This window comes from Lissotriton helveticus, chromosome 7 (assembly GCF_964261635.1).
Source record: "Lissotriton helveticus chromosome 7, aLisHel1.1, whole genome shotgun sequence".
NCBI lineage: Eukaryota > Metazoa > Chordata > Amphibia > Caudata > Salamandridae > Lissotriton > Lissotriton helveticus.
In genome coordinates, this window is record NC_136068.1 from 526,162,716 (window position 1) to 526,178,796 (window position 16,081).

A 16,081-nucleotide genomic window follows, 5' to 3' on the forward strand; every position below is an offset into this window, starting at 1 on the left:
AAACTGACGCTGCAGGCGCAGGGTACTGACCCTGTAACCAGCAACTCTTGGCTTCCGTTAACAGCAGGAATGCTGCACACACAACAGAGGGACTCAGTGCGAAAACCAGTTGCAAGGATGTTTTATGCAAAGGAACCAACATGAAAGCAACAAGCCTCACATCAAGACACTGCTGCGTGGCAATGTTCTTCAAAGGTTTGGCTGAAATCAAGTAACAGCTGAGCATGGTCACTTCCTGAAATATGTACGCAATAAAGCACCGCAAAAATGATGTAGAAAAACAAATCCCCATTTATTTTAAATTGGGGTAAAATAACCGATTCCCAGAGTTCTGCTCTCTTTTAGTAACAGCAGTGAAATAGACACAACGTGGTTCGCATGAACCGGCCGAAAATGCTGCTTGAAGGAGATTGCAGTAGCAGCTTCTCTCCTCAATATAATGTAAGCATCAGCTATACATTAGTCCTCCCTTCTTCCTTGCTGCCAGATGTGTGCTGGTCCACGCAAAGAACTATCTGGCCACGCTACAGTCCCCATCCACAGGGGCATCGTTGTGTTTAGCGCGGCAGATGCAGTGGCTTTGGCCCCAGCTGTGTGGGGCGCTTTCTGCACCCCAACTGTGTGCGACGGCCAGCTTCTATTCTATCACATTCACCAGCTCCGTGCTAGTCAAAAACAATTTTTACGCCTCATCACTTTCATGTCACCATTCGCCGCTAACCACAGGGCACCAGAGGCAAACTACCTCACCCACCATGGCTGGGGCCCAGTAGCCTCCTGAATGAGATCTGACCACCTATTTTAAGAACTGCTTTATCCATTTACAACTAGATTCATCAAAGACCCGTTCTGCGAGTCTTTAATAGCGATTCATAAGGAATCGCTATTAAGGACTTGCAAAACGGGATTCATGTAGGAATTGCAAAAAATATTGCGATTCCTACATGTTCCTTATTTGCGATTAGCAAATTGCTAATCGCAAATAAGGATGCGATTTCAAGGGTGCAGGGGTGTCCAAAGGACACCTTGTAGCACCCCTGAAATGTGAATTTACACTGATGTTGTGCACACACATGTCCAAAGGACATGTGTGTGTGTAACATGCAACTTAGAAAAATGCATTTAAATGCATTTTTCTAACTTTTCGCTATTTACCACGAGGTTTGACTTCGTGGTAAATAGCGGTCCTAAATTGCGAATTCGCAATTTTTAAATGTTTCATGAATAGCATTTAAGGAATCTCTAATAGAGATTCCTTAAATGCTAATCCTCGCAAATTTGCGAATTCTTTATTAGCGATTTTTGCATTTAGGATGATGAATCCCAAATGCAAAATTTGCACTCGCAAAGGGCCAGACTCTCAGAATCTGGCCCTTTTGCGAGCGCATTTCGCTTGATGAATCTGGCTGATAGTCCTTTAAATCCTTATTTACTTCACTCAGGAAGGACCTTGGGTACCATTGTTTTTTTTTTTTTCAAAACCTTTATTGGAGTAAGCATAGAAAAGTACAAGAATGGGCCTACAACCTCACGGGCTGGCCGCTAATAACAAGGCACAGTGCATGTAAGAAAATGTACACCCGTGGATGGTACAGCTCAAGCACAAAGCATTACTCTATAGACATCACAGAACAATTTGTATTTTTATTTTTTACAAAAAGAAACACAAACACTAAAGGCGAATAAATGATACTTAAGGTCAGCCCAAAGAGCGGAGGGGACGGTTCCACGATCAGGAGAACACACCCAGAGCCCGGAGGCTCCAATCAAGTCGGGGAGGGGGGGGGAGGGGAGCAGCGGGGAGAACCGGAAGTATAAAAAACCTTACGGAAGGGTTCCGGGAACTCTAGTCTAGGGAGAGAGGACAATCTCAGCTGTGTTGTCAAGGGGAGGGGTGCAAATATCCCCACGATAATCATTCCACTGGCCCCAAACCTTCGTCCACGCCCTGGGCCTGCCTCTGGCCACATAAACCGTCTTCTCACGAAACATGGACCAGTCCATATTGTCTTCCCTCTTTGAGACCTCAGGGGGCCTGGAAGCGCCCCAGAGTTGCGCGATATCCCGCTTCGCAACCATGTAACCAAGGGTAGCCCATCTGGTCTGGGCCACCGAGTAGTCAGTGGGCTCCCACACATTCAACAGACATCTGCGAGGCTCCGGTCGCAGGGCAACACCCGTAACAGCAGTCATCACCTCAAGCACAGCAGTCCAATAAGCAGCTACAACCGGGCACTCCCAAAGGATATGCAAAAAGGTCGCACTCAAGCCACATCCACGCTTGCATAGCCCATCCGAAGAAAAGCCCATCGCAACCAGACGCGGACCAGTGACATAGACCCGATGAAGAATCTTAAGCTGAACCAAGCGGAGACGGGCAGGAATGGCCACCTCCTTGGGAGAAGAGAGCGCCGATTGCCAATCTTCGTCGTCCAGTTCCAACCCATCGCAAACCCAAGCCTCCCGAAGTCGGACCAGTAAGTCCGTCCGATTATTAATCAATTTCTTGTAAATAAGAGAAATAGTGCTATCGGGAAGATGCCCATCAAGGACACGGTCCTCGAGGGGGGAAGATTCAGGCAGGGCCTCATCAGGGACCAAGACTGAGGCGAGGGCATGCCGGACCTGCAGGTAGCGAAAAAATTCCCTACCACTCAAACCATATTCCGCCTGGAGGGCCTGGAACGACTTCACACAACCGTTCGAGTACACGTCACCCACCTTACAGATCCCAATCACATCCCAGCGGTCGAAACCCTTGGTAGACCAGAGCCCGCCCAAACGTTCGGATGCATAAAGCGGCGTCGCCAACGTCAATCGATCCTCCCACCCCAAACTCACACTCGCAGCCCGCCACACCGTTACTGCAATCCTGGATGGGCCCACAAGATGGCGCCCGGCCGATCGGGAATAAAGCGCTCTAGTAAAGTCCCCACCCGGAAGCTGGAGTCTGTCCATCTCGAATGCAGGATTACGACCCGGGGAAAACATCACGTGATTAATGGCAGACAACTTGTAAGCCCAGTAATATCGCTTGATATCGGGGAGCGCCATGCCCCCGTCATACCAAGGGATGGTGAGCTTTGCAAGCGCTATACGCGGACGCCCATCCCATATCAGTTGCCGTTGAAGACTCTCAATCTCTTGGAAATAGGTCTTAGGAATAGCGTCATAGGAGTTTTGGAGCGCGTAAAGGAATCGCGGCAAGGACATCATTTTAAACAGAGCCGCCCTGCCCAGAGGAGACAAAGGAAGCTTACGCCAACGGGCCACATCCAGGCGCAATCTAAGCAACGGTGGGAGGAGATTACGCTCAAAGCGGAGCGTCGGATCCAACGTAATAAAACTCCCTAAATACTTGAAACCCGAGTGGACCACCTGAATAGGAAGTCTGCTCGGCAAGGGGGGCAAAACCCCCGAAAGAACATATACACAGGACTTGGTCCAGTTAATAACAAGGCCCGAATTGGCTCCAAAGGAAGCAAGAACGTCAAACAGAACAGACAGAGATTTACGCGGGGAGGTGAGATATAAAAGGATATCGTCCGCGTAAAGCGAAACACGGTCCTCAAAGTCCGGAGACCAGCGGATCCCCTTGAGGGAAGGTTCCCACCGAAGCCAAGCAGCCAATGGTTCCATGGCGAGCGCAAACAGTAACGGAGACAGGGGGCATCCCTGACGGGTACCCCTACCAAGGATGAAAGGAGCCGAGACCCTACCATTCACCACTACTTGCGCCAGAGGTTCCGCGTACAGTAACTGGACCCAACCAATAAACTCAGGCCCAAAACCAAATTTCTCAAGAGCCGCCCAAAGATAAGGCCACTCCACCGTGTCGAAGGCCATGGAAGCATCCAACGATGCCAAAATGGCCGGCTCCGTCAGAAGCCCCGCCCTCGCGCCGTGAAGACGACGTAGGTTCAGAGCCGTGTTGCGATGCGGGATAAATCCAGATTGATCCGGATGGACCAAGTCACTAATGACCGTCAAGAGACGGGATGCCAGGAGTTTCGCCAATACCTTGGGTTCAACATTTAACAGGGATATGGGCCTATAGGAGGAACAAAGATCACGTGGTTTACCCTCCTTGGGGATGACAACTATTGTGGCCAGTCTCTGATCATAAGGGAGAATACCCCGTTCCCGGGACTCCAGAAACATGGCGCGAAGTGACGGAGCCACCCTATCGGGACGCAACTTGTACAATTCGATTGGCAACCCGTTCGGGCCCAATGCTTTCCCGGAACGGAGGGAACGGATGGCAGTAGCTATCTCATCAATCGTAAAGGGGGAGTCCAACGCCACACGGTCTAAATCGGAAACAATGGGCAGGGTTATATCACGCAACAGAAGGCGAGAGTCAACCACATCCCTCACAGACACAGGGGTATACACCACACGGAAGTAATCGGCAAACCGGTCAACTATTCCAATCGGGTCCGTTACACTCACACCACTCGCAGACTGAATCACGGGTACCACACGATTAGCTCTCTCCTTCTTATCCAGCCATGCCAGCAATTTACCCGCTTTGTCACCCACATCATACAAACGACCCTGTTGCTCCCGAAACATCACTTTGGCGGCATCTGTGACCATGGACTTATAAGCAAATTGTTTCAGACCCAGGGCATGGAGCTTCTCAGGCGTGACACCAGATTCCAAACCTTCCTCCAATGCAGAAATCTCCCCCTCAAGATCAACCACCTCTCTATTTCTCGCTCTCTTAGCCTCAACAATAAGGGAGAGGGCCTGCCCACGAATCACGGTCTTAAAGGCCTCCCATAGGGACACAGCAGAGGAAACCGACCCCTCGTTATCCAGAAAATACGAGTCCAAGGACTTAAGCAAAAGGGTGCGGGTCTCGGGGGAGGTGAGGTACCACGGATTAATGGGGGCCACCCGGCCCACTGCCTCCACCCCAACCTCAAAACGAAGCCAGAGCGGAGAGTGGTCAGAGATACCCCTGGGCAGGTGCACAATCTCACGCACCGCTGGGGACTGAGCCGCAGGCATCAGGAAATAATCCAGCCGAGACAGACTCCCATGGGCCCCAGAGTGAAAGGTGTACTGAAGCTGCGTAGGATGCAAAAGCCTCCAGCAATCCACCAGGCCAAAGGTATCCAAAAATCCACCAACCACTGCTGAGCCGCAGGGGTATCCCTAGGGGGGTGGCGATCGTGGAGGCCGGAGACTACCGAATTAAAATCACCAGCCAGAAAGAGAGTACTATCAGGGAGGTCCAACAAGACACGGCCCAAATCTGAAAAGGTAGAAGTCTGCAAGCCGGGGGGCACATAAACAGTTAATAAGGAGAGGGCACGGCCTTCATATCGACCCACAAGAACAGCATACCGCCCCCGGTCATCCTGAATAACATCATCAATAGCCAGGGGGAGGGAAGCCCGGACAAGGATACCCACACCCCTGGAACCCGAGGTAAACCCCGAATGCGCTACGAGGCGATAGCCCCACCTATTCATTGCATGACAAACATTGCCTATCAAATGAGTCTCCTGCAGGAAAACAATGTCAGGAGATAAACGTCGTATACATTTCAACACCACACTTCGTTTGATACGATCTCCCAGACCATTAACGTTCCACGAAACAAATCTCAACCCGCTACCCCCCATCCCACCCGAAAAAGCCCAAACCCCCCACCAATGAGCACGACCATGAAAAGCAGTACAGATACAGAATAAAGTCGCCTTGAACACAAAACACACAAACAACGAACTTCCCAACCACCCACCCCCCAGGTAACAAGAAAACACCCCCCACCCTGCACCCCTGCAAAAAGCTAAAAAGCCACCCCAACCTGCAGTGTGCCTGTCGCCCAAGAACCCCTATTCTACACAAAGACCCCGGAGGAGGAAAGGCTCTGTCCCACCCGCCCCCCGATCAAACCAATGACGAGAATAGAATCATACATCAAAACACAAGTGAGGTAGAGGAACATAGGCTTACATCCCTGGAGAAGTTATACAAAACAAGGCATCAGTCAAAGATGAAATGTTCAGCTCTCTACGCCACCTTCAGCACCGCCCGGGTGGGCTTCGGACTCAGTCTCAGGAGGTCGATGAGGCAGGGAGTCTAGCCAGTCATTCACAGCATCTGGCCGATCAAAGAAGAAAGTTCGATCATTATACTCCACCCGCAGCCTGGTCGGAAAGAGCATTGCGTAACGCATCCCCATGTCCCTAAGACGCTTCTTGGCACCACGAAATCCCATACGCTGCTTCTGGACCTGTTGGGAAAAGTCCGGATAAAAGTTCACCGTGGCATTCTCAAAGGCCACCGGGCCCTTCACCCGCGAGGCCTGCAGGATAGCGTCCCGATCTCTATAGTGGAAAAGCTTAGCAACAATAGGTCTCGGCGGGGCGCCTGGCTTGCCCTGGCCCCCCGGAACACGATGTGCGCGCTCCACTGCGAAAAATTTACTAAGGCCAGACGGAGAAAGGTGGTTCTGGATAAGGTCTTCAACCAGGAGATCAACCGAGTGGGGTTCTGGGTTCTCCGGCACACCAACCACGCGAACATTACAGCGACGTGCCCTGTTCTCAAATTCCTCCAAGCGCCGGGTCATGAAATCGTTCACCCTACGGAGATTGCCAATCTCCGTCTGAATATCAGAGACGTCCGTTGTGAGGCTGGATGATTTGATATCCAACGACTTTACCTTTTCGTTCGTCTTGGAGAGATCGGCTCGAATCAAATTCACCTCAATTGCCACAGTGTCAAGTTTGTGGGCCAAGGTTTCGTACTGTTGGCCTATGGATTCCCTCATGCCAGAAATGGCGCCCATAATGTCCTGCAAGGAGGGCTCCGTCGACGCATCCACCACTTGGTCGGACGCAATGGGACCGGGCAGGGCAGCTCCGGGGGACCCTTTAGAGTGGGTATAACGATCCATAACATTAGATTGAACCGGACCCCCGCGCAGAGGTGTCTTCGTCTTGCGCGTCTCTCGGTCCCCTCTGCCCGCCATTTTGAAGATGCGTCACAAGTAAAGTCACCAGGGTCGACGGACCGGGCACCAGAAATGGAGGCCCCGGGACCAAAGGACTACAAGAGGGGGAATCACCAGGATCGAGGCAGCCCACTCCAGGAACCGTGCAGCCAAGGCCAGACAACCTACTCGTGTCCCGGCCGCAGCTCCGGTCCGACCCTCTCACCAGTGTCCCAGTCTGAGGCAGAAACGAAACCGAAACTTAAGAGGGGGACCCACAAAACCAATCCCCCTGCCGTTGTTGTTCAACTCCAAGACGGCCATCGAACCTCACCCAGTCCCGGGCGCACTTCGAGGGCGGAGCCCAAAAGTTCAATTGAACATAATTCAGGCACCCGATGTCCAAATCAGTTTCTGAAAGGTCCAGGTAGATCAGCCCAATGTCCTCTATATGAATCCTCAAAAGAAATCAGGATTAAAGCAGGATATTAAGCCGGGAGCGGCGGGGGTCCGGAGAGCGCTGTGCTCACGCGGCCATCTCGGATGCCCGCCAAGCTCCTCCCATCTTGGGTACCATTGTTAGTGGATCAATTCATAGTTCCACCTCTGTCCTCCAGCTGTGTGTTGCACGGTTCAGAATTTACCGACAGGTGTGTATGATATTTCAGTGTTCCATTCTTTCTCTCATAGAAAGGGATGCTCTCTTTTCTACTCCCTTTCCCTTCGCTGCCAGCTCGCCTACTTCAGTGTTTAAGGCCTCAGAAGGCCTAGTGTGTGGTGGTAGTAGCAAGCCTTATGTAATTTTTATGGAGTTCCTAATTCATATTTAGGCTTCTGCATCCATAGTTTCCTTGATGCCCTGTTCACTCAATGAATGTTGGTGATTGACAGATCTACGTATTTGTGAAAATTAGTTGAGACTTTTCAGACATGGTTCCTTCAGTACACCAAATAGATTTTTATTCATATTATAGTACAACAATAAAACTTCAGGTCATCTTGGCGAAAGGCTAATCTGCCGCCAATGCCCACACACTCATGGAATACTGAAGAAGTAGAATGGAGATAACGGGTATTTATTGTAGCCCCAGATATGAGGAGACCGAGCCTCAACCTCTGAAGCTGGAAAGTCATGTGTCCTCCAAGGCTGTCTGTACACACGATTAAAACCATGGACTTCCAAGAGCTTCATGCAAGACAATGGATTGATGCAGCCTTTTCTGGTATACCCCTTGTTTCCCAACATTCCAGTACTCAATTGCATCTTTACATTTGGATTAATAGTTTATTCTCTCATTATGTGAGATGCTTGAATCCCATTATAGCACATCTGCTCTCCCAGCCTTTAGATGCCCTCCCCTTGTTATACAACCAAAGTGGCATGTAAAGCACAATACAGATTGTGGCTGCGGGCAATAACGCAATATTAGGTCATCGTCCTAGTTGTAACTATGTTCTACCAGGGACAAGTGAGGGTTATGGGATATCAGTGTATTCAGATTAAAATCACTTACAACAAACTTGTGTGATGGACGTAAATTTAAAATGTTCCATGATTCTGTCAGCGGAGATAGTAGACAGTGAGGCATGAAATATCATGGTTAGAAGTAAGCACTAGGTAGTGTTGGAAATGTCTTGTTCACGTTGATGTGTACACAGAAGCTCCTCAACAGCAGTAGTATCAATCGTTAGACGAAGTTTCTGCACTGGAAGAAGTGTTGTGTCTAGATCCCAGAGGAGTTCCACAATGGAGATGAGCCATGACTTGACCGCTACTAAAGGTGCCCCAGAAGAAAGGTCAACAGCAGATGCAGTGGCAAAAGTGGACAGATCCAACCTCTGATGTGGCCAGCATTTGAGGAAAAATGTGCCTCCACAAAATTTACTTCAGGAACCTTTTGCTGAATCCAAGAAGTGTAAGCGGTAACCCTGGTGTACACCCCGGGGCGATTCTTCACAGCACATTTATCTCCCCAGCTCACAACGCCCGCCAGGTACCAGGCACCGTCGGAATCAGATTTACAGACCAAGGGCCCTCCGGAGTCTCCCTGGAAAACAAGACAAACAATGCAATGAGTGTCCCCAATTCACAGTTTAAAAAAAAACCTCTGCAGGCCTGAGAAACAGTAGAGCCAGATTGGTCTTACCATCAAAATATTGAGTTATAAATGGTAACAAACAAAAGTATAATCAGAAGATCAGATATACTGTACTTAACTCCACATCTATGTGCCATGATGATGGATCTATCCTCAAGATTTGCAGTTGTGAAGTTGAGATTAGTAAATCTATCTGCAAACCAATATAATCTTACCTTCGCGGCATTTTAAGTGTCAAAATTCTGACCATGGTGGGGGCGTGGCTAGCAGGCCAACATGGCGGACGGAGTTTGCTAGTGCTCCGGTGCCGCCGGGGGTAGAACGATCCTGTAACCCACACCGGGGGGCTGTTTCTGCCTGAAAACGGCTGCATCCTGAAGCTCTTCACCCCCAACTGCCCCGCTGAAAATCCTGACACTCTGGCGGCGGAGACCCCGGAGTTACGCCGTGGCTGAGGGTGAGGCCTGATATCACGCTGCAGACCGGGGCCTCGAGTGGCAGAAGTGCCCGGGGAGCGAGGGCCGGAAGGTGACGACACGTCGGAGGCTCCGAGACCGGAGGTGGCCCCCGGAGCAGAGACCCCTACTCCGCGACGGCCGAGGAGAGCGGACGACACCCTGGGACCCCGGGTGCCGGGTGGAAAGGCGGAGACTGCGAAACGGCCCTGTGCGCTGACCTAGGGCTCCGGAACGCGGGCGCTGTGGCCCGAGAGCTCCCGCCGATGGTGGCGATCACTGGATGAGGTGCCCCGCTGCCTGGCCTGCCCCCTGCCCGCGAAGATAGACGGTGAGAGGCCCGGAGGAGTGAGAGGGGGGCCTCAGGAGGCCCTGCGCTGGGCGGAAGACCGGGGCCTTGAGAAGCGTTGATGCCCCACGTCCCGGAGACAGCAGACTGGGGAAGGCGGAGGGCCCCCTGGGCTGGAGGCCGGGCCGGCCGAGATGCCCTGACTGCCCAGCTACGGAGCAGTGGAGCTGAGGGTGTATGGGCCTACCCCACGAGGCGGGCTGGAGACCGGGGCACCGGAGAGGCCTGAACCGGGACCGATATTGCCCCCGAAGCACCACAACTGCACCAATACCGACCGGGCCCCAACTCCACGTCACCTGTCCATTGCTGGAGGCTCGGGCGGGGTGCTACCCATTGGATCCTGTCACTGTCATTGGCCCCTGACGTTCGCCGGATAGGGGGGAAGGCACAGCACCTCGGGGTGGACGGCACCGCGGGAGGCCCCGACGCCCCTATAAACTGAGCAGGCCCGGGAGCGCACCACTTCCCGGCGGAGTCGCGGCGACCTTCATCGACTGCCTTGGGCTGGGAGTGCTGGGAGAGGCTGCCAAGAGGGCTACTGGGACGGCAGACGCGCTGCGGGCGGCTGGTATTCACCCTGGGACGCGCTCCTACCGCCAACTGGACACCTGGCGCTTACCATGGTGCGCAAAGGCGTGAAGAACACGGAGGGCAAGGAAGGACCGATCATGGGCCCTACTCTGGATGCGGACCCTGGGGGCTCTGCGCCGCTGACCTCCACCCCCTCAGAGAGTCAGCAGGGCGATAAGTTGGACCTTATACTCAAAGAGATCAGGGACTCCAGAGCTGTGATGGAGACGCAGATGGGCACCCTCACCACTAACCTCTCCTTGCTTAAGGCGGACCATGAGAAACTAGCAGACAAAGTTAAGGATCAAGGCCTATCGCTGGCTGAGATTGCCCCGGCGGTAGCGGAACACACGGACTCTATCCAACTGATCCAGCGTCAAGTCAAAACCCTGATGGAACGCGTAGAGGATGCGGAAGGGCGCAATCGACGCAATAACATTCGCGTTATTGGCCTGCCGGAAAGAAGCGAGGGATCCCGTCCGGCGGAATTCATGGAACAATGGTTCCGAGATAACGTCGCCCCTGAAGGTCTGTCGCCGTTCTTTTGTGTCGAGAGGGCCCATAGGATCCCAACTGGCCAGCCTAAACCGGGACAGACGCCACGTCCGCTCATTGTCCGGGTCCTAAACTACCGGGATAGAGACATGCTGCTAAATCAGGCCAGAATAAAATCGATCATACCGTGGGAGAATAAAAGAATTTCACTGTACCCGGATTACACCACTCAAGTGCAAAAACAGCATTCGTCATACTACGAGGTGAAACAGAAACTCCGGAAGGCGAAATTGCGCTACGCCTAACTGTTCCCTGCGCGCCTGAAGGTAATCCATGACAAGAAGACCCACTTTTTTGAAAGCCCCACAGATGTGGAGGAATGGATGGAGGTGATGGACATTGAGGAACGACTGGACCCGACACAAGACTCCACGGATGGTGGGTCCAGGGAAAACCAAACTCAGGGGGAAAACGGGAGCGGCGCCCGACGCAATCACCCTAAACAGCGTAAACCGACTGCCCATCAACAAAAGCAGGGACAGGTGGAGGCGGTGGCAGCGGTGGGCTCCTTCAGAGATGACCGAGAGACAATTAACACGGACACTGAGGATAGCACAGTCCACTCGGACTCGGACAACAGTATGGTCCTGTTCCCGACGGTAACACCGAGAGCCGCGGACGAACTTATGGACAATGCCCAAGAGTGATGCCTCCTATGGACCAGACCTGAAGGCTGAGTACACCACGATATCCTTTTCTGTGTGAACTGGGGGGGCAGGGGGGGGGGAGGGGCGAGCTGTGTATGCTCGGAAAATATGGGTGGCCCTTCTTTGCTGGCGAACACTACGTGGCCTAACCAGGAGCGGGGAAGAAGACTTAGAGACTGGGATCGCGTGATGCGACTCCTGCATCCCCTGTGCTCCTACGGCCCTTGGCCGCTGTTTGCTGCCTGTCCCGGCACGGGACCGCCCTTGTTTCCCCCCCCTCCCCTGCCCCTTCTTTTCTCCCCCCCCTTCCCACTGGACGTGATTACATACACCAAACATTCCTGAATGACCTCTCCCGGCGGCGCCGTTGAGCCGGCGACTTGACCAGGCATGGCTCCATGGACACGGCCAACGCTTGGCCGACCCCCCAATAGCGTATGCAACGTTACCTGTTTAATTAAGTTACAAAGTTTATGGTTCGGCACAGCGGAGTTCAGAGGCTGCGCCTCCACAGTTGGGGTTTGGGTTAGGGAGGGTACTGTCTCCTGGTTAACTTGGGCGGTTCACTCACTAGAACACAGGGGAACACTCCTGGCGACACCTACACGGGGGTATGGCTGAAGTACAAGACAAGTATAGGCTGGTCACCTGGAATGTGAGAGGGCTAAAGGCAGTGCAGAAGAGACACAGGGTGCATGCTTTCCTGCTGCGACAAAAGGCACATATAGTGTTCCTACAGGAGTCACACATGACACACTCTGAAGCACTCCTGCTGCGGAAGAAATGGAGGGGCACTGTATTCTCTACCACATACTCTGCCTTCTCCAGAGGGGCCACGATATGGGTGCGGCACGGCACTCCATTTGTGGAACTGGAGAGGCGGACTGACGAACAAGGGCGCTATGTGTTGGTGAGGGGCACCTTGGACGGGGAGGTGGTAGTGTTGGGCAGCATATATGCCCCAAATTTTGACCAAGATAAATTCCTAGCTGCCGTGGGCCGGGCACTGACGGACTGGGTAGACGTCCCCTGGATTTTGGGAGGTGACTGGAACATGATCTTAGACATGACCCTTGACAGATCGCACCCCCCCCTTCAGGCGGCGGGGATACATAAACTGTCTGAATGTTTTGGGACATGGCTCCGGGGCTGGGGGTTGGCTGACATCTGGCGCACACTGCACCCGACACATAAAGAATACTCATGCTACTCCCCTGTACACAACCTGCATACCAGACTAGATAGATTTGTGTGCTCCAACTCAGTCGCGACTAGATGCGACACAGCAGATTACCTTGCTAAAACGTTCTCAGACCACCGGTCGCTAGCGCTTGACCTACACTGGGGTAGAGTACCCTCACCTATCCCTACCTGGAGGCTTAACCCTGCGTTACTTGCGGATGGCCTGTTTCGGTCACATATAGCTGACGCCTTAACTGGTTACTTCGATACAAACTGGGACTCTGCGTCCTCGAACCTAGTGGTATGGGACGCAATGAAAACTGTAATACGGGGGGCTGCTATAGGCCGATTGGTAGGAGCCAGACAGGAGATCCATAGTAAACTATGCGAAGTGGAGAGGCGCCTGCGTGACCTTGAAAACGCGGTAGGGATGGACCCTGACCGACAAACTGACCTGCAGCAATGTAATATCGAACACGCTGAACTTCTAGAGACCCTGAGGGTGATGGATTACGGGGCCTATTTGAAACGACAACAGTCAGAGGCGGATAGATCTGGTGCTCTGCTTGCCCGGCTGGTCCGGGATGCCCCTGAGAGCCCTACGATAACGTCTATCCGGAACGCAGCGGGTGACCTGGTACACACTCAACTGGGAATCAACGCTGTGTTTAAGGCCCACCTAGAGAACCTCTATGCTCCCCCCTCTGTTGAGGACAGGGACAGAATGACGGAATTCCTGGGGGAACTGGCGCTCCCAGTGCTGGCCCCTGGAATCCAAGCGGCTCTGGCCGGGCCTATAACACAGCAGGAAATAAAGGTAGCAATTCACTCACTTAACCGGGGCAAAACCCCGGGCATGGATGGCCTACCGGGGGAGTTCTATCAAACATATGCTGATGTGCTGGGGCGCTAGAGGGCGCACTGCGGAATGGCTGGCTAGTGTGTCAGCTCCGCCGGACGGTCGCGCGCCTAGCGACCTTTATCTCCTTAAATCCCCGACAAATGAGGTAAAAGACGGTGTTTTGAGCATCGGAACACGAGACCTACATTGCCCTACGATGCAAAGGCGCTGACTGGGCTGCTTAGGAGTGATCCGTCTGAAATACCGAAGATCACGAAACGGCGCCGCAAAATGGCCGCTCACGAAGATCGCCGGACTCAGTGACTGCGAGGCGGCCGGGTAGAGTGGGGCTGGGAGCCGACTCGGCGCTGTGAACACTGCGGATGCTGACCCGCTTATTTGGCTGTGCGGGGCTTTAAAGCTGAACGGGGCGCAAACTGAGGAGATCTGCCGTGCGTTCCACCTGCGACAAGATGGCGGCGTCCTTGGAACGCAAGAGTCCGGCGGCGGCAAATGGTCAAGCCGAGCGCCGGACGTGATAAAGAACCCCATAATTGCCTGGCACTCTTGAGGATCGTGTATGATAGGAGCCTATGTGGGACACCCTGCACATGCTGCGGGCTGCACAACATTGTGGACCCTTGGACTGCACTCCGGCAACCAAGACCTGGCGAGGTGAGAGAGGCGGGCTGCGCACGACTAAGAGAGCAAGGCGCACACGCTAGATACGCTGTCCAGGGTCGCACCACGGACATATGGGCTCTGAGCATTACCGTACGCCTTCACAGTACGCTAGCGCACCAGAAGTAACGGAAGCCGGTCTTTCCAGCAAGAGAAAGCGGCTCCTGCGCCACCACAAGGGATCCCTAAGCGGGTACACCCGCTGAATTCACAAAGCACTACTTCGCCACGGACCCCATCACACCCGCAATTAAAGTAGCCAGCTGATGACTACGCGTACAGCACGGTGGGGGGCTGCAGCAACCACACATCGCGCCAACTCTGCGACTGGTGCGACGACAGCCAGCAGCCCTAAATTGACCGGGAAAACTACGCCGAAGCAACACCACGAAATGGGGAAACCCGACCGGCAGCAGACCAAGCTCCAATTCGAAACTCGTAAACAAGGGAAAAATACCGCGACTGAACACGAGGCAGTAGAGGGCAGTGAGCCAATGGAAAGCACGGGCATGGAGTCGGTACTGCGGGCGATCCAGCAGAGCCTTCAGGAAATGAACGGGAAACTTGACAACGTGGTGCAGAGGGTGGACAACATGGCGGCGAAAATAGAACAACATGACGGGCGCATTGTGGAAGCCGAACAGCGAATTTCACAGGTGGAGGACGACCAAAAAACCACGTCCAAGACTTGCGGTGACCTGGTAAAAACAGTGGAAAGCTTACGAGCCAGGGTGGAGGACCAGGAAGCCAGGTCCAGGCGGAATAACGTCCGAATTTCGGGGCTGCCGGAATCCACGAACACAGGGAAGATGGAGACCTATATAGAAGCGCTGGTGAGAGAGATCTTTGGCTCTGAAAAACTGTCCTCAGTGTTCCTGGTGGAACGTGCCCATAGATCACTGGCGCCCGAACCAAAACCGGGTGCTCCTCCGCGTATGGTCATCGCCCGCATGCTTAACTACAGAGATAGAGACACGATCTTGAGACTGGCAAGAGAACTGGGTAAAATAACGCATCAGGGCAATACGCTGGAGTTCTATCCAGATCACACCATGGCGGTGCAACTGGCTCGGAGAGAATTTGCTCCAGTTAAAAAGAAGCTGAGGGAACTGGGTTTGGAATATGCCATGTTGTACCCGGCGAAACTCAAGATCTTCACCGGCGGGAAACCGATCATACTCCAGACGGTATAGGCGGCACAGGAATATGTCAGGCAACAGGGGAAGCGACGAAAACAACAGGATCGGAATGAACCGACGAGTGATGTGGAATAAACCAGATTGTTTGCAGATGAATCGAACTACGATACAGTGCTCACATGTAAGTCTCAGCCAGATCTAACTGCACCCGACTGCGGACACTCGAACGGGAAATAGAGACTACGTAAGTAGCAGATGATGGACCGGCGGGGCACTAGCGAACTTAATGTGAGCACGGATCTTGGTAGCGATGTGCCGCGGAACAGACAAACAGACTGTGAGTATCAAGAGTGCTGGAGGCAGTGGGGGGAGTTGTGGGGACCGGCTAATGAGGGTGTGGGGCCGCGGGTACATGGCGGGCACCCTGGCTGGGCCTGCTGTTCTACACCTCGACCAGCAAGAGAGACAATGTCCATGACACGTCCCCTAATATCCGATGCATTAGCACGCATGTATGTGGGTAGGTTGCAAACTGTTAACACACTGTTTCATCGATACTGATTGTCTTGGAGGGATTGAGGGGGTAGAGGAAATTACACACATGACAT

The 16,081-nt window shown here is 53.1% G+C and overlaps 1 protein-coding gene across 1 annotated transcript in view; it reads right to left on the reverse strand.

Moving 5' to 3' along the window:
• Positions 1-8,047: 8,047 nt before the first annotated feature.
• Positions 8,048-16,081, reverse strand: part of LOC144769143 (serine protease 33-like) — a 71,393-nt gene continuing 63,359 nt past the window's right edge. The window contains exon 5 of the mRNA XM_078653151.1: positions 8,048-9,000. Within this exon, the coding sequence (XP_078509277.1) occupies positions 8,728-9,000 (273 nt within the window). The 3' untranslated portion in view covers positions 8,048-8,727. The remainder of the gene's footprint in view (positions 9,001-16,081) is intronic.